General features: G+C 41.8%; 2 protein-coding genes across 2 annotated transcripts; both read right to left on the bottom strand.

Annotated features, from left to right (window-relative positions):
• Window positions 1-236: 236 nt before the first annotated feature.
• On the bottom strand, window positions 237-1,247 carry LOC308638994 (melanoma-associated antigen B4-like; the record flags this gene model as incomplete). Its single annotated transcript, XM_081276913.1, has 1 exon — window positions 237-1,247. The coding sequence occupies one exon, from the start codon at window positions 1,245-1,247 to the stop codon at window positions 237-239; it is 1,011 nt and encodes a 336-aa protein (XP_081133039.1).
• Window positions 1,248-20,571: 19,324 nt separating this feature from the next.
• Window positions 20,572-21,663, bottom strand: LOC308638993 (melanoma-associated antigen B3-like; the record flags this gene model as incomplete). Its single annotated transcript, XM_081276912.1, has 1 exon — window positions 20,572-21,663. The coding sequence occupies one exon, from the start codon at window positions 21,661-21,663 to the stop codon at window positions 20,572-20,574; it is 1,092 nt and encodes a 363-aa protein (XP_081133038.1).
• Window positions 21,664-24,878: the final 3,215 nt, after the last annotated feature.

Below are 24,878 nucleotides of genomic sequence, written 5' to 3'. Positions count from 1 at the left end.
TTCCCATCTGAAATTCTTGCACTTAAAACTTACAACATCAATAAATATGTGATCTATATCATTTATAACCAATGAATCTAAATTTAAATAAATATTCTATTAAAAGAAAAATACTTGAAAGATATTAATGTATAATGAATAGAGACATTATGATCTCTCTAGGACCATGCCAGCCTCCTGGTATTATATGGTAGGAAGCTCTCTGCAAAAAAATGTAGCATCTGCCTCTGATCTCACTAAGGGCAGGAGGAACTGCCAGGTGTGACCCTAGAACATGTATGGACGTTGGCAGCAGCACCACGCCTGGTTTCAGCTCTGGGTTGGGATCTCTCTTCCTCATCTCTCAAAGCCTCTTCATAATGGGATGGGAAGGCACTGGGGACAGTATCATTTATCTTGGCCAAAAACTCTAGGACTTTCATCTTGCTAGTTTCAGCAAGAGATCGGGGGCCCCATAGGAATTGATAGTGTGGAGGATCACTACCAGGCACCTGCCGGTACTCCAGGTACTGCTCCTGCACCAGATCTTGGGTGATAAGCTTTCGGGGCTCCCCAAAGATTATGTGCTTCTTCCCTTCATAGATCCCCAAAATATTCAGGAATTCCCAGATCTCCTCCTCAGAGGCAGAGTTGCCATTTAAGAAGATCACACCCAGGAGAGGCATCAGAAGCCCATTCTTGGGAAAGCCCAAGCTAGTCATACTTCCACTGTTGGTGACATCTAGCTTGCTGACAAGGGTATAGGAGTTACCACCAGGCTTGACTTCCTTCAGCTCAAGGCCAAAGACCAGATCGACACGCTCAGAGGCTTTCTTGAGGATCTCTGGAAACTGCTCCTTGAACCTTTTGTTGATAATCTTCAGCATCTCTCCCTTCATAATGGGCTCTTTCATTTTATACTTGTACAGCAGGTACTGCATCAGCATCCCTGCCTTCTTGGTGAGAAGATCTCTCTGGGCGCTCTCAGTGGAGGGTGGGATCTTAGAGGTACTGGCACTTCCCTCTCCTCGGCTCTTGGCACCTTTACCAGACTTCTTGCGTGAAACACCTGCAGCACCAGTGGTGGTAGGCTTCTGGGAAAAGGCAGTAGCAGAGGTGCTGGGGACAGCATCTTCAGAAACAGAAGAAGAGCAGGAGGGGGCCCCTTTTTCCTCAGCGGCCTGAGCATTCTTGAGACCCTGGGTCTCATCTTTGGCTTGGCGGCGCTTCTCACGAGCACGAAGCTTACTCTTTTGTCCCCGGGGCATGATGGCTGTGGTCAGGGACAGCAGGCAGGAATATGGGCTGGACAGCAGGTGTTCTTGGGACCTGGAGGAGGGAGAATGAGATCCAGTGAGCAGTTTTAGCAGGACGCATCATTCTGTTTTTTTCAAAGCACTCTCTGCAGGTTTCCATGAGAACACTGTTCTGGAAACCCACCGGGCTCCTCTTCTTGGACCACCTGACCCCTGGAAAACAAGGGGAGAAAATTATATGTGTGCTTTAGTCTGAAGCCTGCCAGGCTTCCCTGGGGCTGACTTAGTGACGGCAAGGGTAAGCAATGTGTTCTTTCGTGTGTTCAAAGGTCCTCTAAGTCTACACACACAGAATCAGTATATCTGCTCTTGGTCAGGATATGGCACTTCTTTCCTGTGCTGCTCTGAAGCTGAGAAGCTCCCTTGTATTCAAGAATAGGAAATGTGTGTGGGGGGTTTCTCCCACTACTCCTTCAAACAGGCAGTGCTGACAATTCTGTAGGGGTATCTCTCTCTCCCTCTCCCCCCTCCCCACCCTCTTTCTCTCCTGTGCTCACTTGCCCTCAATATTCACTCAGGGTCCTCATTTTGTCTACACCTAGAGTCTGAAACCTTCCTTTCTACTAACTAGAGCTGCACTTTCAGACTCAGGCTCCTGCTTCCTTTAGACCTGGTACAAAGAAATGAGGAGGACTCTCTCAGCTGACAATCCTGCTCTAGGCATTCAAGGGATGAGTACCAGGACAGAGCCAGACTCTATTGTTCTTTGTAATTGGGGTTGAGGGAGTAATACCTTCAGTCCTCATCCATGGATCATACTTTGAATCCTGGGAAGGGCTGGGGCTCCCCTTTCTGGACCCAAGGACATCATTAGAGTAAGGTTCACACCTATCCGTCCATCACACTTAATTGAGGATGTGGGAGTGGCTGCAACTGGTCCCACTGCTCATATTCTCCACAAGCTAAAAACTGCGGCTGGAAGGTTGACACCCTACGATATGTGGTTTTATTCATGATCCTCACTCAAGGTCTCCAATTGACTGGGAATCCTAAAATTCCTTCCCTTGCTGAATTGTCCAACTAAGACCCTCACTTCTCTGTTACTCCTGAAGAGAAACCAATGGGCACTTCTGCCTGACATCTATGCCTGGGGCCTCTCAGGCCTGACAAAGAGAGGGAATCTGTGGGACCCCTGTTGATATGGAGTTTCCTGAAGTCCACATGGTCCTTTGTATGAGTCTTGGCACCACCTGAAAATCTTCTTCCTGCTAACCCGAGTCCCTCTGCTCAGAATAAGATTCTCATCTTCCTCACACCTGAAGATGAGAGTGTGAGCCACATCCAGCCAACTTTGTTCCCTAGGGTATCCCACTGTTTGGGGATCATAGATCTCTTTAATCCTCACTCAGATAGGGTATAACTCCACCATTAGCCTCCCTAAATCTTCCAACATTATACCAAGGCTGTCATCTTGCTGTATCTCCAGGTCTGAATATGAGGGTATGACACATCTGTTAGGGTCTGTAAACAAGTCAAGATGGCGCCTGGCACTTTGCCAAGAGGAGTGGTTTGAGAAGTAACACCAGCGAGCCATTAAGATGATAGAGGTTCTCGAAGTACTAGCCAGAGCAATTAGACAGACAAAAGAAATTAAAGGCATAAAAACAGGAAAAGAAGAAATTAAATTATCGCTATTTGCGGATGACATGATAATATACTTAACAGACCCAAAGGGTCTACAAAGAAGCTGCTAGAGTTAATAAATGAATTCAGCAAAGTGGCAGGTTATAAAATCAACACGCATAAATCAAAGGCATTCCTGTATATCAGCAACAAAACCTCTGAAATGGAAATAAGGAAAACCACTCCATTCACAATATCCTCAAAGAAAATAAGATACTTGGGAATCAACCTAACAAAAGAGGTGAAAGATTTATACAATGAAAACTACAGAACCCTAAAGAGAGAGATAGAAGAAGATCTCAGAAGATGGAAAAATGTACCCTGTTCATGGATAGGCAGAACTAACATCATCAAAATGGCGATATTACCCAAAGTTCTCTACAGGTTTAATGCGATGCCAATCAAAATCCCAACGGCATTTCTTGTAGAAATAGACAAAGCAATCATGAAATTCATATGGAAAGACAAAAGACCCAGAATAGCAAAAGAAATTCTAAGCAGGAAGTGTGAATCTGGAGGTATAGTGATACCAGAGGTCAAACTGTACTACAAAGCAATAGTGACAAAAACAGCATGGTACTGGTACCAAAACAGGCAGGTGGACCAATGGTACAGAATAGAGGACACAGAGACTAATCCACAAAGTTACAACTATCTTATATTTGATAAAGGGGCTAAAAGCATGCAATGGAGGAAGGATAGCATCTTCAACAAATGGTGCTGGGAAAATTGGAAATCCATATGCAACAAAATGAAATTGAATCCCTTTCTCTCACCATCCACAAAAATTAACTCAAAATGGATCAGGGAGCTAGATATCAAATCAGAGACACTGCGTCTGATAGAAGAAAAAGTTGGCTACGATCTACATATTGTGGGGTCGGGCTCCAAATTCCTTAATAGGACACCCATAGCCCAAGAGTTAATAACAAGAATCAACAAATGGGACTTACTTAAACTAAAAAGTTTTTTCTCAGCAAGAGAAACAATAAAAGAGGTAAATAGAGAGCCTACATCCTGGGAACAAATTTTTACCCCCCACACCTCCGATAGAGCCCTAATATCCAGAATGTACAAAGAACTCAAAAAATTAAACAATAAGATAACAAATAACCCAATCAACAAATGGGCCAAGGACCTGAACAGACACTTCTCAGAGGAGGACATACAATCAATCAACAAGTACATGAAAAAATGCTCACCATTTCTAGCAATCAGAGAAATGCAAATCAAAACCACCCTAAGATACCATCTCACTCCAGTAAGATTGGCAGCCATTATGAAGTCAAACAACAATAAGTGTTGGCAGGGATGTGGGGAAAAGGGTACACTTATACACTGCTGGTGGGGCTGCAAAATGGTGAGGCCAATTTGGAAAGCAGTATGGAGATTCCTTGGAAAGCTGGGAATGGATCCACCATTTGACCCAGCTATCGCACTTCTCGGACTATTCCCTGAGGACCTTAAAAGAGCGCATTTTAGGGATATGGCTGCATCAATGATTATAGCGGCACAATTCACAATAGCTAGACTGTGGAACCAACCTAGATGCCCCTCAATAGATGAATGGATAAAAAAAATGTGGCATCTATACACAATGGAGTATTATGCAGCACTAAGAAATGACAAAATCATAGAATTTGCAGGGAAATGGATGGCATTAGAGCAGATTATGCTAAGCGAAGCTAGCCAAGCCCTAAAAAACAAATGCCAAATGTCTGCTTTGATATAAAGAGAGCAACTAAGAACAGAACAGGAAGGAAGAGCATGAGGAAAAGACTACAGTAAACAAAGACGAATGGGGGGAGAGAAAGGGAGAGAGAAGGGAAAGCATATGGAAATGGTAGGAGACCTTCAATGATACATAAAATTATAAGAGGTTATGAGGGGCAAGGGGGAGGGAAAAAAAGGGAGAGAATTGAACAACAGCAGAGGAGGTAGAGAGGGAAGATGGGAGGGGAGGGGAGGGGAGGGGGGATAGTAGGGGATAGGAAAGGTAGCAGAATACAATAGTCACTAATATGGCGTTATGTAAAAATGTGAATATGTAACAGATGTGATTCTGCAATCTGTATTTGGGGTGAAAATGGGAGTTCAAAACCCAATTTGAGTCAAATGTATGAAAGATGATATATCATGAGCTATGTAATGTTTTAAATAATTAATAAAAAATGATTATATAAAAAAACATAAAAAAAGATAGATTTCTTAATGACTGACTGCTGTGTCTAGATTATGTCAATTAAGTTAAGCTGTGTGTAATCATTAAGATGAGGATTCCTTATTGGTTGACTGCTGTATCTAGTTTATGTTAATTAAGTTAAGCTGTGTATTCAGTTATGTATATATACTTTTCTGTCCCACAATAAAGTGTTTCCCGCTCCCACTGTATCAACCTTCACAAGTTCCTTGTCACTCCCCCCCCCCCCCGCCCCCGTTATTTTGCTGCAGCCAGACTGTGGCACACATCTGGCTACCTCTGCCTAGGATTTCCCAGGGCTGAGGTGGGAATTTGTGGACGCTCATTTTCTGATTTAGTGCTTCCTCAATGTTCTCCCTATCTTGACTTAATGCCTATCTACTTATGCTAATGCCCCCAACACTCTGAGACCCCTAGGAAGAAATGAAAGTTTCTCATCTGGCCATGACTACCTGTTGCCCCCAAGGCTGACAAACAGGAAGGGTTACTATGTTGCCCTCACTCTTATGGGATGGGTGGTTTTCTCAGTTCTCAGGGTCTTCTCCTTGATTCCTGGTACTAACTTGGAATCTTCCACTTGCTAATCCGAGGCTTCCTTTTATAATGTTCCTTACTTCCCTTAGATGCTCTAGGAAGAAGCAAATCAGACTTACCATGTCACCATGCCCAGATCTTCCAGGTCTCATAGTAGTCATGGGAGTCTATGTGGATCAATTTCTGGGAGGAGTCTCCTTCATACTATTACCACCTCAATTCCTATTAGGAACCAGGCCAGGTCTCCCCACTATGCTGAATAGGAGCTCTTCAATTAAACCAAAGGATTTGTGTCCCTGAGAGTACCCCTGAGTAAAATGATAGGAAACTTCATCCTTAGTGCTATAATCCTGGTTTCTCAGGGCTGAAGGCAGAGGCAAGACTTTATATGTTTTTCTCTGTTCTGGAGTCTAATTCTTCATATAAAATTTGTACTTTGACACCTTTCATGGCCAAGGATTCCTCTCTTTCTGCTGAACTGGGGCAGCCAAACCTAAAACAAGGCCATCATATCCTCAAGACCCTTCAGGGTAGAGTGACAAGGCACCTGAGTCTGATAGCTCTGGCCTGGGACTCCCAGAGGTTACAAAAGGTGCAGCACCCCCATCCACCCTCCCCCCCCCCCTTACTGGGATTGAACCCAAGGGTGCTTTACCCTGGAGTCACATCCCCAGTCTTCTTTATTTTTATTTTAAATTTTTTTTAGTTGTTTACAGACCTTTATTTATTTATTTATTTATATGCTGTTCTGAGAATCAAACCTAGTGCCTCACACATGCCAGGCAAGTGTGCTACTGCTGAGCCACAGCCCCACCCCTTATTTTTTAAATTTTGAGACAGGGTCTTGCTATGTTGTGGAGGCCGGCTTTGAACTTGCCATCCTCCTGCCTCAGCCTTCTGAGTCACTTGGATTACAGTAGTGTCTATTTTTTTCACCCAGGTTGTTCACCTTTACTCCAACCCCTTTCTGGAACTACCCTCTGCTGTCCAGAGGCCACTGCCATCAGACAAAGATCCTCCTATTTCTTGGACCTGAGTTGACAGTAAGAATGAACCACATTCTTCCAAGGCCTGCGTGTGCTGAGAGGAATGATGGAACTCTTAGACCCCACTGTTGTGGAGTCTGGCTCCCTCAGTTCCACACAGGACTTTGACTTCTGGTAGGATCAGGATTGCTCCCTCTACTGAGCTCATTCCACAGCCTCAAACCAAAGCACACAAATCCCAGAGTCACTAGAGAAGTCAGGGTGCTCCACATCTGACAACCTTGCCTGGGGGCTCCTACAACTGACAGTAGGGATGATGTTCTGTGTGACCACCTATTTTGGTGAAAGGTCCACTCACTGGCTCGTTAGGGTCTTGCTTTTACTTGTTTTAGAGCCAAGCCCTCTCCCTAGGCTAATGGGACTTTTCCTCTTTAAATGGAATCCCTCCACTCCACTTTCGGTAAAAAGAATGTGGTAGAAAGGACGCGACCCTCAGTCTTAACAGCTCTGACCCAAGATCTAAGAGGGCTGACCCATGGCCGCGACTTTGTGGGGCCTACTTTATTATGAATTGCATGCGGGGCGGGGGGAGGGGGTTCTTCAGTCAAATTCAGGGTCCTCACCTCAATCCAGAGAATTCATGCTCAGTAAAGTGGACGCCACACCTTTCAGAAGGAGGTCCTTCCCTTCACAGCGGAAGTGAGGATGAATCACATCCGGCCAACGGCTGCCTGGAATCTCGAGGATTGACAGCAGGAATCGGTCACTAAGGGACCACCCTGTTTGGGAGTCAAGGATCCCTAGGTTCTTGCATTGGTATCTAGGCTATCCTCAGATTCCTCCCTCTACTTCCTTGTGTCGCATGGTCTCCAAACAAAACTTATACCTTCCCCAGTTCCCACAGAGGAAATCTGAGCAGGCATCATATGGTTCCTCCTGCCTGAGCCTCATAGGACTGATAGCAGAGGTGAGGCTCTGTGAGCCTTGCTATTTGGGGGACAGGTCCTCTCATCAGCCCTCAGGGTCATCATTTTGATTTTGGTTTTGCCCAAGACCCACCCCCCCAAGGTGGTGCCACCATCCTTAGTTCACATTTGAATGCTCACCTGGATAAGTGACCAGTCTTATAACTCTACTCACTGTTTGAACCTGCTATTCTCACATCCACATACTGTCTCCCTGTTAAGTCCTAGTTGGAAGTTAGAGGAATCCTCATATGACCACAGTCATTTGGGGACCTGCAAGAATAGACATCAGGAACATGACACTGTGGGACCCCACAGTTCTAGTTATGTCCTTCTGTCATTCCTCATTCAGGATCCTACATTTACATCTATTAAAGTCCAGTACTGAACTGAAGTCACTCTTTGTAAGGCTCTGGATGAATTCTAGATTTTGGAGTGGTTCCATCAGCAGTCTTCATTCATGGGAATCCTTATACTGACTACCCTCTCTTGATTAAAGGCTTCCATGGAAATTCTACATCAATGCTTAAACTTGACCAGTTTCCTGCCTGCAAACCTTACAGAATAGAGGTCCTTGTTCCCGGAGAGATGTGATGTTAATAAACTGCAACACAAGAGAGGGAGCCCAGTGACCAAATTGAGAAATCTTTTTGTTCCCAATTAACTTTCATCTTCATCAGTTAAGCTTTTGCTTTGTATCTGTATGTATTTTTGTCTTCTAAATAAATTTTCTCATTTTATGTCCCAATTCAAAAACAAGGTTGGGATCCAAGGATAGATATTTCTCTGTCAGAGAAAACACACACACACACACACACACACACACACACACACAGAGAGAGAGAGAGAGAGAGAGAGAGAGAGATTTATTCCTTCTCTTTGCCAACCAGAGATGGGGTAGTTCTAAATGATTTTTTTTTTTTACATAAAATGATAGAGTCAAATGATTTTCTGATCCCTGGACCCTTTGAGTCTATCTGATTTTATGTATGTAGATGATCATATTGTCCCCAAATATTACCTTTTTCTGTCCTTTATTCATCACCTCTCAATTATTTTAATTCTTAGATTATGAATTTCAGTCCAGTGTTTTGGGTAAACTCCTCCTTTTTATCACCGAGGATACATTTTAGGATAGTAGAAGAAAGTGAATTAATTAGTCTTTGATCAGCTTCCGTCTAGGAGAGGTGAAACAGTGTGAGTTCTAGAGTAATCCAGACCAGGGGTCTAGTCCCAGCTCTGTCACTTACCAGCTATGTGAACTTGGGCATATTACCAAACTCTCTCAGCCTCAGGCTCTGCATCTGTGAATTCAGTTTTTAATATCTATCTCATAGGACTGATAGAGTGTGGTTGATGTGTGCAAAGCACCTGGAACAATGCCCGGAGTGCACTGAGACTTCAACCAATACCTGTTATTACTACAATTATTTCAACCACAGAGCATACCATCCATCTTGATGAATTTTGTTTTTAAATTCAGAGGATAACAGAGAATATGCAACACTCTCTGTTGTCATGGGACAAGAAATCAGCCCAAAATGCTGCAAAGAAACTCCATGTAAAATTTCCCCCATTTAAACATACTTTTAGTATGGGAGTATCTTTCCCAGCTGAATGCAACTCAAATCCTCTAGAATTTGGTTTAAAGACCAACTCTGGCTTTTTATCTAAACCATTCCTATTTTTATTAATTTCTTCACCACCCCAAATCTAGATCTGCCTTAGAGTTTACCAAAGTATGTACACACACACACACACACACACACACACTCACACTCACACACACACACATTTAAACACCCTTTAAAAAAAATGGACTCCCAGGGCTGGGTATGTGGCTCAAGAGGTAGCGCACTTGCCTGGCATGCATGTGGCCCGGGTTCGATCCTCAGCACCACATACCAATAAAGATGTTGTGTCTGCCGAGAACTAAAAAATAAATATTAAAAAATTCTCTCTCTCTCTCTCTCTCTCTCTCTCTCTCTCTCTCTCTCTCACTCTCTCTCCTCTCTCACTCTCTCTTTAAAAAAAAAATGACTCCCCAGTTCATGGCAAAGAGTACCAGACCAGTAGCTTGAGTTTCTAAGATTATCATCTTGTTTTTCAGGAAATCCCTGAGGACTATCGGCATAAAATACCCATTTTGTGCACTGTTCATCTTTACTAGGACAAGAACACCAGGCACTTTCCATCTCCAGCTCAGGTGGAATTTGCTTTGGTTTATTCACATTTCCAAAGTCACTATTAAGGGAAGTTTTCTATTCCAGGCCCAGTACTTCAACTCATACCCACCATTAGAATGTCTGGTTCTTCAACCTAGATGCCCTTCAGTGGATGAATGGATTGAAAAATTGTGGCATATATACACAATGGAATTTACTCAGCATTAAAAGAGAATAAAATCATGGCATTTGCAGGTAAATGAATGACATTGGAGAAGATAATGCTAAGTGAAGTTAGCCAATCCCAAAAAACAAATGCCAAATGTTTTCTCTGATATGAGGTTGACTTATAGTGGGGGTAGGGAGGGGGAACATGGGAGGATTAGATGAATTCTAGATAGGGCAGAGGGGGGAGAGGGAGAGGAAAGGGGCAGGGGGTTAGCAAGGATGGTGGGATGTGATGGACATCATCATCCAAAGTACATATATGAAGACTTGAATTGGGTGTCAACATACTTTATATACAAACATATATGAAAAATTGTGATATATATGTGTAGTAAGAATTTTAATAAAAAACAAAGTACATGTATAAAAGGCATGAATTGGTGTGAACATACTCTATATACAAAGATATGAAAAAATTGTACTCTATTTGTGTAATAAGAACTGTAATGCATTCCACTGTCGTGTATTTAAAAAAAATAAAAACAATAAAACTAAAAAAAAAAATGTCTGGCTCCTGCTCAGAGTCCTACAGTCTCATCTACCTACCATGCAGCCAACTCAAATTCACTTTTTACTGATGGATGTTAAATTTCTGAAAATCTCAAATACCTTGCCTCAGAAAATTTAAACCAGAGCTCTAATATTGAACACCTCCTTTTCTTATCCCTCTCTTTTTACTTGTCTTTAGATCTTAGGGAATATTTGACAACTTTCATTATATAATAGCTAATTGTGTTTTGGTGCTGGGGATTGAAACTAGGGCTGCTATACCATTAAACTACATCCCCAGAGCTTTTTAAACTTTTTTTTTTAAAACTTTGAGATAGGGTCTTGCTGATTGGTGAGGCTGGCCTCTAACTTGCAATCCTCCTTCCCTAGCCTCCTGAGTTGCTGGAATTACAGGTTTGTATCACTATGCCTGGAAATAGCTACTCTTAAGTCTCTAAAATTCGATAGGCAGGAGTCGTGTCTGTCTTTCTCAGCTTCTCCAGACTTCCAAAGAACAGCTACTCCATTGATATCTAGGGAATTAAAGTGCAAATGTACAAGAAATCAAATTTTTCATGATTTTATTTCTCCTTTATTCCTGAAAAAGCTAACAAGACCCAGGTATATGTACTTCTGTTTTACAAAGAAAGACTAAAAGGAATACAAAGAATCAAAACTTAACACCCTTTACTTTTTATTCTGTACCCCATGATCCACCAACTCTATTGAGGGATAATTTAATTTATCATAATATTTATATTCTGATGTCATGTTTTCTGGTTATGGATCACAAAAAAAATTAAAGGATTTTCAATTTGTATTATGTGATACCAAAATTCTCCCTCTTCAACCTGATATACTCTAATAAATGTGTGATTCATTTTGATTCTGAAGCTCAATAAACTTTCAATTAAAATAACCAACATTTAAAACAAGGAAAGAGAAAAAGTAAATCTCCAATTTTCCTATATTATCAGGAATACAAATATATACTGTGTTCCTACCAGCTCCATGTTGGCCCTCCTGTATGGTTTGGATGTGAAGTGTCCCCAAAAGCTCATGTGTGAGACAATTGCAAGAAGGCTTAGAGGTGAAATGATTGAGTTATGAGAGTTTTAACCCAATCAGTAACACCTGATGAGGATTAACTGAGTGGTAACTGAAGGCAGGTGGGGTATGGCTGGAGGAGGTGGGCATTGAGGGGTGTGCATTTGGGGCATATATTTTGTATTTGGTGAGTGGAGTCTCTCTTTCTGCTTTCTGATCATCACGTGAGTCACTTCCCTCTGCCACACTCTTCTGCCATGATGTTGTGCCTCACCTCAAGCCTTGAGGAATGGAGTCAGCTGTCTATGGTCTGAGACCTCTGAAACCGTGAGTTCCCAAATAAACTTTATCTCCTTAATCATTCTTGTTGAGTCTTTTGGTTACCACAGTGAAAAAGCTAACTAAAGCACTTCCAATGATTAGAAGTTTGTTTTCTTTACCTAAAAGTAACGAATCTGTCTTAGACCTTATTAGAACTGGGAAGAGTAGCTGGACATGACAGTGGCATGTTCCCTAGCCCTGGTGGTAGTGTTATGCTTGGCTGTAGCTCTGGCTCTGGTTCTCTCTGCCTCATCTCTCAAAAGTCTCTTCATAATGAGATGGAAATGTACTGGAGACAGGAACATTGACCTTGGCCAAAACTTCTCACATTTTTGAATATCCTAAGTAAATCCAGGTATGTAACGTTTGACTTTATGAGAAAATTAATGGTTTAAGACAAGTCAAGAATGGACTTTTACTTTTCTTCTCTCCCAATCTTGTAATCCTATTTACTGTAGCATTCTTATTATGTTGCTCTATAAAATGAATGAATTAAGGATATTCAATTTGTAGTTTAAAACTTCTTACTACTAAACCTGATAAACAGCAATAAATTTGTGATCCATGTAATTTATAAACATATTCTGAATCTAAATAAGCATTCTATTTAAAGAAACCACACTTAAAATATACAAAAAAGAGAAACATCAATACGCTCTTTATGCATAGCAACGACAAAGAAAGTAACAGTGTTTTTTTCTGCTTCAGACCTTACAAAAGGGAACAGTTACAGCTGCATGTGGTCCTGAAACACACTGTGGCCTCAGCAATAGGGCCAGGCCTGGCTGCAACTCTAACTTGGACTTTCTCTTCATCTCTCAAAGCCTCTTCATAATGGGATGGGAAGGCACTGGGTATGGCATCATTGACCTCGGTTAAAAACTCTAGGACTTTCATCTTGCTAATTTTAGCATGGTTTCAGGGATCCAATAGGAATTTACAGTTTGTAGGATTACTGTAAGACACCTGCTGGCACTCTAGTTACTTTTCCTGCACCAGATCTTGAGTTATGAGTTTTCAGGAATCCCCAAAGACTTTAGACTTTCCCATGCTAGACCCCCACAAAACATTCAGGAATTCCCAGATCTCATTCTCAGAGGTGCAGATGTCATTTAAGAAAATCACACAGGAGAGGTATCAGAAGCCTGATTTTTAGGAAAGTCCCAGTCACCACTCAGATTCTTATTGTTGGTGAGGACTAGCTTGCTGACAAGGGTATGGGAGTCAAAGGCTTGACTTTCTTCATCTCAAGGCCAAAGACGAACTCTAAGTGCTAGAAGCCTCTCCTTGGGATCTCATGGAAGTGCTAGCTATGATTTGGATATGGTTTTGGTATATACACAAAAGGTTCATGTGGTAGGATTTTTTGTACCAGTGTGGCATTGCTAAGCTGATGAAAACTTTAAGAAATGGGATCTAGTTCAAGGTAATTAGATCATGGGAGCATTTCCCTCAAAAGGGATTATGCTAGTCTCATGAAGTGAACTATAAAAAAATTAGTGGCTGTTGGAGGTTAGAAGGAAGTGAAAGATGAATAGATGGGGGCTGGGGATGTGGCTCAAGCGGTAGCGTGCTCGCCTGGCATGTGTGTGGCCCGGGTTCGATCCTCAGCACCACATACCAACAAAGGTGTTGTGTCCGCCGAGAACTAAAAAATAAATATTAAAAATTCTATCTCTCTCCTCTCTCTCTCCTCTCTCACTCTCTCTTTAAAAAAAAAGATGAATAGATGGGACACAGAGGATTTTTAGGGCAGTGAAACAATTCTGTATGGTTCTATAGTAGTGAATAGATGTCATTATGCATTTGTCAAGACCCACAGAATATTTACTAAGATTGAACTCCAAGATTTAGCCACATCGTTGTTTATAGCAGCACAATCCACAATAGCCAAACTATGAAACTAATCTAAGTGCTCTTCAACAGATGAATGGACATGTATAAAGAAGAATGGCACAAAGAAGAAAAAAATTATGGCATTTGCAGGTAAATGGATGAACTGGAGAACATCATGCTAAGGGAAATAAGCCAGACCCAGAAAGCCAAGGGTTGACTATCTTCTCTGATATATGGAAACTAGAACAAAACAGGAAAAATAAAGAAAAATAATGGGGGATTCTATGAAAATAAAAGAGGGATCAGTGGAGTAGAGGAAAGGGATTGAAGGGTGAGGGGAGGAAGGGCAGGAAAAGAGTACAGTGGTAGAATTAATGTGACTGAACTTTCCTATATAAGAATATACCCCAGTGAATTTCATTCTTATGTATATGAGTAATGCATTAATTTAAAATGTAAATAAAAAGAAGAAAGATCAGTAGAGAAAAGGGAACAGGGGGAGGGAAAAGGGGAGGGAAAAGGGAAGTATTGGAGATTGAATTATATCAAAATGAACCCCAGTATTATGAATAGCTAAAACAAACTAATGAGAAAAAACAACAAAAAAGATTAAACCCTAATATAAAGTATAAATTTTGGGTTATAGTGATATGTAAATATAGATTCATCAATTGGAACAATTGTACCATTCTTGTGTGGGACATTGATAAAAGGAAGGCTGTGCATATGTGGGGACAGAATATATAGGGAAACTGTATTTTCTGCTCAGTTTTTTGGTGAACTTAAAACTACTAAAATGAAGTCAATTTAAAAAACAGTATTGGACACATTATATTGTTATACTGCATGCATGAATATGCAACCACTAATCCCATTAATATGTACAACTACAATGCATCAATAAAAAAATGTGAAAAACAACATAAAAAACCCCAAAGAATCAAACAAACAAACAAACAAAAAACAGTGATGGAGAAGCTTCAGCTTCATACCTTGCCCTTGAATTTATGGGTTCAGTGCAAGGGGCCAGACTCTGTTTTCTCCTTTATTCAGGGTTGGGTTGTTCCCTTGATTCTCACTCACTTTCCTTGATTTGACTCAGCAGGGTCTGGGTCTCCCCTCTTTCTTTTATTTTTTTTTTCTTTTTGGTACTGGAGATTGAACCAGAGGTACTTAACAACTAAGCCACATCCCCAGCCCCTTTGTGTTTTTAAATTTGAGACAGAGTCTCACTGAGTTGCTGAGGGCTTCACTAAATTGCTGAAGCTGGCTTTGAACTTTCTATCCTCCTGCCTCTGCCTCCCAAGCTGCTGGGATTACAGGCATGCACCACCATGCCTAGCTCCCCTCTTTATTGACTAGTGGTCCTTTCTTCCTAAGAGGTTTCTCCTTCTCTAAGACATAGTAAGAGGAACTAACCAAGGTTTCTTAGGAGTAATGGCTGTGGGACAGATTGATGTCTTCTGATGGATTGTCACACTGAGTAATCTAACTCAGGATCCTAAATAGGACTCATAGGAGAGCACAAGTTTCCTCTTTCTGTTGAGCTGAGACGACTTCTTTGGGTCAAGACCCTCATTTTTCTGATACTCCTGAGAAAAAAAAATAAGGGTAACTGACACTTATGCCTGAGTCTCTCACATCTAAAAATAGGCAGGACTCTGTGGGATCCCCACTAATAAAGGTTTGGTAGATCCAACATTTTTCAGGTTATTCACCTCATTCCTGGCACATCTTTCTTTCTTTCTTTTTTTTTTAATTATTTTATTGTTGGTTGTTCAAAACATTACATAGTTCTTAATATACCATATTTCACAGATTGATTCAAGTGGGTTATGAACTCCCATTTTTACCCCGTATACAGATTGCTGAGTCACATCAGTTACATTTCCATTGATTTACAAATTGCCTTTCTAGTGACTGATGTATTCTGCTGTCTATCCCATTCTCCACTGTCCCCCCTCCCCTCCCCTCCCCTCCCCTCCCCTTCTCTCTCTCCATCCCCTCTACTATAAATCGTTTCTTCCACTTATATTATTTTTCTCCTACTCCTCCTTTCCTCTTATATGTAATTGTGTATAACCCTGAGGCTCACCTTCCAGTTCCATGCAATTTCCCTTAACTCTCCCTTTCCCTCCCGCCTATCATCCCTGTTTAATGTTAATCTTCTTCTCCAGCTCTTCGTCTCTACCCTGTCCTTGGTTACTCCCCTTATATCAAAGAAGACATTTGGCATTTGTTTTTTAAGGATTGGCTACCTTCACTTAGCATAATCTGCTCTAATGCCATCCATTTCCCTCCAAATTCTATGATTTTGTCATTTCTTAATGCAGAGTAATACTCCATTGTTTATAAATGCCACATTTTTTTAATCCATTCATCTATTGAAGGGCTTCTAGGTTGGTTCCACAATCTTGCTATCGTGAATTGTGCTGCTATGAACATCGATGTAGCAGTGTCCCTGTAGCATGCTCTTGTTAGGTCTTTAGGGAATAGACCGAGAAGGGGAATAGCTGGGTCAAATGGTGGTTCCATTCCCAGCTTTCCAAGAAATCTCCATACTGCTTTCCAAATTGGCTGCACCATTTTGCAGTCCCACCAACAATGAACAAGTGTACCCATTTCCCCGCATCCTCGCCAGCACTTGTTGTTGTTGGACTTCTTAATGGCTGCCAGTCTTACTGGAGTGAGATGGTATCTTAGGGTGGTTTTGATTTGCATTTCTCTGACTGCTAGCGATGTTGAGCATTTTTTCATGTACTTGTTGATTGATTGTATGTCCTCCTCTGAGAAGTGTCTGTTCAGGTCCTTGGCCCATTTGTTGATTGGGTTATTTGTTTTCTTATTATCTAATTTTTTGAGTTCTTTGTATACTCTGGATATTAGGGCTCTATCTGAAGTGTGTGGGGTAAAGATTTGTTCCCAGGATGTAGGCTCCCTGTTTATCTCTCTTATTGTTTCTTTTGTTGAGAGAAAACTTTTTAGTTTGAGTAAGTCCCATTTGTTGATTCTGGTTGTTAACTCTTGCGCTATGGGTGTCCTATTGAGGAATTTGGAGCCTGACCCCACAGTATGTAGATCATAGCCGACTTTTTCTTCTATCAGACGCCGTGTCTCTGATTTAATATCGAGCTCCTTGATCCATTTTGAGTTAACTTTTGTGCATGGCGAGAGAAAGGGATTCAGTTTCATTTTGATGCAAGTGGATTTCCAGTTTTCCCAGCACCATTTGTTGAAGATGCTATCCTTCCTCCATTGCATGCTTTTAGCCCCTTTATCAAATATAAGATAGTTGTAGTTTTGCGGATTGGTTACTGTGTCTTCTATTCTGTACCATTGGTCCACTCGCCTGTTTTGGTACCAGTACCATGCTGTTTTTGTTACTATTGCTCTGTAGTATAGTTTGAAGTCTGGTATCGCTATACCGCCTGATTCACACTTCCTGCTTAGCATTGTTTTTGCTATTCTGGGTCTTTTATTATTCCATATGAATTTCCTGATTGTTTTATGTATTTCTACAAGAAATGCTGTTGGGATTTTGATTGGGATAGCATTGAACTTATAGAGAACTTTTGGTAATATCCTGGCACATCTTTCAATGGACTTGAGTCAGCCCATCTCAGACCAAGATCTTCATCTTCCTAAGAACTCCAAAGTGAAAATGAGATTCAGTCACATCCCACCACAGCTGTTTGGGAGCTCTGTAGGCTGAGGGTAGGGTCAGGAATTTATAGGCCATATCGCTCTGGGTAGGTGTTTCCTTCTTTCTTCATTTAGAGACCTCAACTTGATATGTGTCAGGGATTAAGACTGTCCCCTCTACTGACCTGAGGTGATCCTCTTAGGGTAAGATTCACAAGTTATTAAGAACCTTGAAGAATAGGGGAGGAGATCCTTAGGCTGACAACTCTGTCTGGCACGTTGTTACCCCCTCCTACATGGGGATATTTGTGTGTATCTTAGCTTCTGTTCCTTGACTAAAGACTTTCTTGAAAATGGCACATTAATAAAGTTCTTTCAGTGTCTCTATGACAAATCTTGTAGGGAATGGGTCCTTTTCCCAGAATAATATAAGATGGGGAACCTGTAACACATCAATGTTTATAGCAGCACAATTCTTTTTTTTTTTTTTTTTTTTAAAGAGAGAATTTATTTATTTTTTAGTTCTCGGCGGACACAACATCTTTGTTGGTATGTGGTGCTGAGGATCGAACCCGGGCCGCACGCATGCCAGGCGAGCGCGCTACCGCTTGAGCCACATCCCCAGCCCGCAGCACAATTCATAATAGCTTAACTGTGGAACCAACCTAGATGCCCCTCAGTGGATGAATGGATAAAAAATGTGGCATATATACACAATGAAATATTACTCAGCAATAAAAGAATTAAATCATGGCATTTGCAGGTAAATGGATGGAGTTAGAGAAGATAATGCTAAGTGAAGTTAGCCAATCCCAAATACCTAAATGCCAAATGTTTTCTTTGATATAAGGAGGCTGATTCACAGTGGGATAGGGAAAGGGAGCATGGGAAGAATAGAGAACCCTAGATAGAGCAGAGGGGTTGGAGGGGAAGGGAGGGGGTGTGGGGTTATAAATGATGGTGGAATGTGATGGTCATTATTATCCAAAGTACAGGTATGAAGACACGAGTTGGTGTGAATATACTTTGTATACAACCATAAATATGAAAAATTGTGCTTTATATGTGTAATAAGAATTGTAATGCATTCCACTGTCATATATAAGTAAAACAACAACAACAAAAATAGGAGTCCCAGGACAGATATTTTCTCAGAAAAAAAAAAAACCATGGATCTATTTCTTTTCTTAATAGCCAAATTTAGCCTCTTAACAATTTCTGTTAAAAAAGATTTAACTTTCTAAAAGGAGGGGACTGTCCAGAATGATAGAATGTGAACCCATTATCTTTTGAGGTTAACTGACTTTGCATATGTAGATAATCACATTGTCAACAAATATTATCTCTTTTTTTCTGTAATTCATGCCTCTTCATCATTTTAGTATTTTTATTGCTCTGGTTATGTATTCCAATACAGTAGATTGGGCATAGATTCTGTAGGAATCTTGTGGGAATGATTGAATGTATATAATGTGTGAGAAATGCCCAGAATATTTAAAAAGTGCCAGTTCTTTTTATGATTAATTTTTCTCTTCATGTTACAATATACTACACTGGGGTTTATTATTTTGATAATATGAGTATGTCACATTCTAGGACAAAAAACCCTGTTAGATAACGTGCTACTTAGCAAGGAAAACAAAATAATACTTTCCCCTTACATGATAAATCATTCACTGTCAGTGTGAGGTAGACTTCCTCAGTTGATGCAACATAAAGCTTCTAAAAGTTATTTCAGGGAACAAACCTTCCCTCCCTCCCAGCTGCCATTTCATCTAAACCACTCCTATTTTATTTAAAAACCACCTGAAATAGATCTTGCCTAGAGTTTGCCAAGTAACACACAAGGTAACCTAATTGCGTGTACTTTTTAATGGAGCAGATTCTGTATACTCCAGCCTAGAGCAAAGAATGCCAGCACATTGACCTCTGGACATCTCATCTCCCTGGAGAGTATCACCCTTATGTCCTAGAAGCTCACTTGAGATGATGTGCATAGAACACTTTGTGCATTGTGTTTGACTATGCTGGGACAGAAGCATGGGAAACTTTCTATCCCTGTCCTAGGTGGAGATTCTCTCTGGTTTACCTATGATACCAAGGGAACTTCTAAAATCAATTCTCCATTTGAGGTTTAGTCTCTCAACTCTGAGATGTACCACCTTCAAACCTGGCCTGTGTTCCCCACTCCCAGAGCCTCAGCCAGCCCACCATGGAGCCCCACTTAAATTACCTCCCACTGAAGGACTTAAGACTGCATTATGAGATAATACACACTTGACTGCACTCATTTGGAACTCAATCCCTCCCTTCTTATCCCTTATTTTCATTTATCCTTTTAGTCTCAGATGTGTTATCATCAATTTTCTTACCTGACAGCTGCTTTTGGACCTTATATTGCTTTTTTTTGTGGTGCTGGGGATTGAACCCAGGGCTTTGTGCATGCAAGACAATGAAACTTATATTGTAAAGTCAGTTACTTGGTCTTCTACCATTGAGATTGGGGCGGGGTATTCGGTATTAGACTCAGGGACACTCAACCACTAAGCCACATCTCTTGCCATATTTTTTATTTTATTTAGAGACAGGGTCTCACTGAGTTGCTTAGTGCCTCACTGTTGCTGAGGCTGGCTTTGAACTCACGATCCTCCTGCCTCAGCCTCTGGAGCCACTGGGATTACAGGCATGCGCCACCACGCCTGGCCTCAGTTATTAGGTTTTCCTTTGTCTTAGTCCTATCAGTAATAATAGTACTGAGCTTTGTAAGAGGAAATTCTCAATTGATATTCAGGAAATAAATGAGTCTGTGAACATGAGGGTCTAGTTTATTATGATTTAAGTCAATATTCTTGGATAAGTCAGGTGTACACAGTTATTTGTCTTTTAACTTTATAAAATACAGATGTTCAGGAAGCCAAATATTAACCATTTAACTCTTTATTTCCCCATTCTATATATTTTACTGCTGAATTTCTTCACATTGTAAAATAAATGTTTATTACAATTCCATATTTTCTTGAACCAGATCACTAAATAAGATCACTAGTTTGTTTCACAAAGTAATGAAACTCTTAAGACTGATAAAAAGTGTGATCAATATCATTCATAAATTTAGATTATAACATTAAATAAAAAGAACATTTGAAAACAATAATACAAGTAAAATCTCCAAATTACCCATATAGAACAGGAACACTAAGATTATATCCTGTGTTCCCTCCAGTCATATCTAGCCCTCTACTACTTGAGACAATGATTTCCTTCTTTAGTTACTGAAGAATATGTCTCAACTTTACAGGTGTGGGAGGAATTGTGGGACATGGCCCTGCAACAATCACTGGCTGTGGTGGTGCTATCACTGAGTGTAAGTATGGCTTGAGCTCTCTCTTCCTCATCTCTCAAAGCTTCATCATACCAGGACTGGAAGGCACTGGGCTCTGTATGATTGATCTTGGCCCAAAACTCCAGGACTTTCATCTTACTTGTTTCAGCATGGGATCTTGGGCCCCATAGAAATTCATAGCGAGCAGGATCACTATCAGGTACCTGCCGGTACTCCAGGTATTGAAGCTTCACTAAATCTTGGGTGATGAGTTTCTTGGGCTCCCCAAAAATGAAGTGTCTCTTCCCAGCATATAATCTCATCTTATTCAGAAATCCCCAGATATTCTCCTCAGTGGCACAGTTTCCCTTCATGAAGATCACACCCAGGAGATTCATTAGAAGACCAGTCTTGGGAAATCCCCTTCCACGGCTCACTATCCCATTGTTGGGGAGATTCATTTTGCTGACAAGAACATAGGCATTCTTCATAGAATCAACTTCCTTTAAGTCAACACCAAATACCACCTCTATGCTGAAAGAAGCTCTTCTGAGGATCTCAAGGAAGCGATTCTTATGCTTTTTATTAATAATCTTCAGCATATCCACTTTCAAAATGGGCCTTTTCATTTTGTACATGTGCATCATGAACTGTACCAAAATGCTGGTTGTTTTGGTTAGAGAGTCTTTGTGAGGCTGCATGCTAGAAGGTGGGGACTGGGAAGACTGTTGCTTTTTCTTAATTTTGCAGTTGGCTCCTTCAGGTGATCTTGAGGGATAAATGCTTACAGGTATAGTGCTGGAAGAGGGTTCCTCAGGCACCTTGGGAGCACTTTGTGACCTAGAAGCAGAATTTTTGCGGGTGATAACTCCTAAATGAGAAGATGAAGGAGGAGCTATTTTCTCCTCGTTTTCACTGGCCTGAGCATTCATCCGGAGATCCTGGATCTCACCTTGGACCTGGTGGTGTTCCTCCCGAGTACAGCGCTTACTCTTCTGACTTCGAGGCATGATAACACCATGTAGAAACAACAGACACAAGTATAGGCAGGACAGCAGTGATGAGAGCACCTGGAAGAGAGGGAGAATGAGAAACCATAAGTAACTCCAGCAGGGAGATGCCTCCTTGGCAAGAAGGAGGCAGGTTTCCTTGAAAGCACTGATTTAGGAACCCACAAAAGCTCCTGTTCAAAACAGCCTGTCCTCTGTGAATCCTATAGAAATAACTAAAGTGTGTCTTAAATTGCAGTCCTGTAGCCCTGCTGGATGAATATTGTGAGTGAAAGTGGCAGTGGCAGGTCTAATTCTTGTGGATGCCCTTCTACTCTGGGGTAGGGAATCCTCTCAGTTCACATTCAGGATCATCATATTAACTATTAACAGTGCCTTCCCCCACTTTCATGTGCAGCACTAATTTTTGTAACCTCCAACCAATGTTTTCCTTTCCCTAGGACCCACTAAGAGGAAGTGAAAGGGTACCTTAGCCCACCACTTTTGCCAGGGAGTGCTCAGTTCTAAGAGCTCCATGGAGGCCTACTCTGATATGGGCTCATTAAGTTCCTTGGTCCTTATTCATGGTATTCACTGTGGCTCTTGGTTGGAACCGGGACATCTAATTCCTGCTGATCTGATGCTCCTCCCTTCAGACAAGGGCCCTCATCAAGCTACTACTATGAAAAAGAAAGGAAAGCTCACATACACCTGACATCTTTGCCTGGGATCCTTGAGACTACAAGTGTAGGGGTTCATTTATGGGCCCTCTCCATTGTCTCCTGTTTTGGGGAGAGGAGTGATAACACCAGTCCTCAATTAGACCTCTCACTCTGACTCCTATAAGGCTCTGGATCTCCTTTCTTGGCACAATTGGAGCATAAAACTACTTTAACCTTCTTGAGACTCTCAAGGCGAAAAGGGGATGACATACCCTGATAAGTTTACTGGGAATTCCACAGATAAGAGAAGGGGAAGAATGTATGAGAACCCAATTTTTAGAGTTGCTGTTTCCCTTGGTCCTCACTCTAGTCTCTGACCTTGACTTCCTGTATGAGTTGGGACACCTCCTTTCACTAATCGATACCCTCCAGCCTCAGAATAGTGCCCAAGACAGAAAAGTCAGGGTTCCCCATGTGTGAATATCCATGCCTGGAGCCCCATAGAAACTAGCGCAGTAAAATTGCTTTGTGTTGCCACCTGGTTGGGGAGATATTCCATCATTAGACTCAGGGCCTTCTACTTTATTGCAGTTAGGGCCCACATCTCTTCCACGTGTTAATCTAGGCTACTTCTTAGATCCAGGCCATCTACTCCCTGACACTTTTCAGAAAGAAAAGAGAGCTTTAACCAGGCCTCCCAGTGGACACCACACAGAGCTAGGAGTTAGTGGAGTCCCCATTGGCATGAGGGGAATGACATCCTCAGTCCATATTCTGGGACCTCACCTTCACGCCTGACTAGTTGGGGGAATTCACGTTTCACCTACTGGACACTGCGCTTCTCAGAATGAGGCCCTCGTCTTCGCAACGGAAGTGAGAATGAACCACTTCCGGCCAACGGCTCCCTGGGATTTCCAAGGGCTAACAGCAGGGGCAGTTGCTAAGGAACCACATTGTTCTGTAATCTATGGTTCTTAGCTCCTCACACTGGTCACCAGCATATCCTGGGATTTCCCCCCTCTGGCTTGAGACACACAGCCTCCAAACAAATTTTCACCTCCCTCAGGTTCTACAGCAGAAATCTGGGTAGGCCCCACATGGCTCCTCTTACCTGGGTTTCACAGCCATGACAACAGGAGCGGGGTTCTGCGAGCATCCCCATTTTGGGGATAGGTCCTCTCATCAGCACTCACCTAGACTGCATTTGCCCAACACTTCTTCCCCTCGGGGCCCATTAACCTATTAGCTCCTGGTACTCTGCTTTCTGAGACCTTCTAGGTAGAAAGGGGCACAGCAACCTGGCTATTTTGACTGATGTCTTAAAACTAGAAATGGCTTCTGCCTATTCTGGGATTCCTCCCTCTGCTGACCCTAGTCCTCCAAATATAGCCCTCATCCTCCTAAGTCCATCGAGTGTAAGTCAAGATATGCTACACAGTCCTGGAAAGACTGTTGGGGTTGTTGGTGGCCCGCACATTTCAAGAGTGGTTCTCTGATTAACACTGGTGGTCTTCACCCTGACTCCAGTTAGGGCCAAGATTCCTCACTTTGAAGAACTGAGCTTAGGCATTCCCTTCCCTGAGGTACTCCAGGAGGAAATCAGGGTATAGCTCAACCTTCAGCATTCTGCTTGGAGTATTCCACGGTTAGGTACAAGGACTGGGCATTTGTGGGGTTAGTGTTCTTTTCTTTCTCTTCAAGAACCTCACCTTGCTCCTGACCACTGCTGGGACTCCACTCTGCCTGACATAAACTCTGTTCAGATTAAGTTACCTTCCATCTGACATCTCCCAGTGGAAGTTAGGGTTGGGTACATTAGATTACTGATGTTAGGATCCTGGGAGGGTTGTCAGCACAGTGAGAGTTTGATGAGACACTACCATTCTTGTCCCCCAAATATTTCCCATTCAGAGTCCTTATCTTGATAGCTATCAAACACAGGGGTCTTCCCTTTACTAAACTCAGGTCCCTCTTCTTAGGCAAGTGCTCTCACTTGGCTGAGCACTATAACGAGTGAAAGGAAGGATGCCTAGTGTGACTGTTCTTCTTGGGGCATTATAGGTCAGGTTTGGGCAGATCTCTGAATGAAGTCCTGCATTTTGGGGATGGTGGTCTCCTCAGTATTCATTCAGTTTTCTCATGTCTCTTAGATTGAAAGCTTCTTAGAAAGTGTCACATCCTTGCAAACTCTAGAACACTGTTCCTACTGTAAATCACAGGTCTATGTTCCAAGCCTGATGTGAGATGGAGATCCTTCCAGGCAAGACAGGGGACCCAGAGGAGGAGGGGGTGGGATGTCAGAGAACAATGATGCTGATATATCCTTCTTTTCAATAGTCAGTGTGTTTTTCTTATAGTACTTCTGTTTTAATTGATTTTCCTTCTTAATGGAAAGAAGCTGCCCAGGATGGTTGTGAGATCCCTGAATTTGAGATTATTTAACTTTACATTTGTGGATGGTCATATGGCCACTGTGCATTATCTATTTCTGTTTTTTATTCATAACCTTCATTTATTGTAATATTTTAATTGGTCTGGCCTTGTATGCTAACCCAATTCTTTGGCACAGAATCC

Source organism: Spermophilus citellus, assembly GCF_964194105.1.
Source record: "Spermophilus citellus genome assembly, chromosome: X".
Taxonomy (NCBI): domain Eukaryota; kingdom Metazoa; phylum Chordata; class Mammalia; order Rodentia; family Sciuridae; genus Spermophilus; species Spermophilus citellus.
This window is presented reverse-complemented; position numbering and strand designations above follow the sequence as displayed.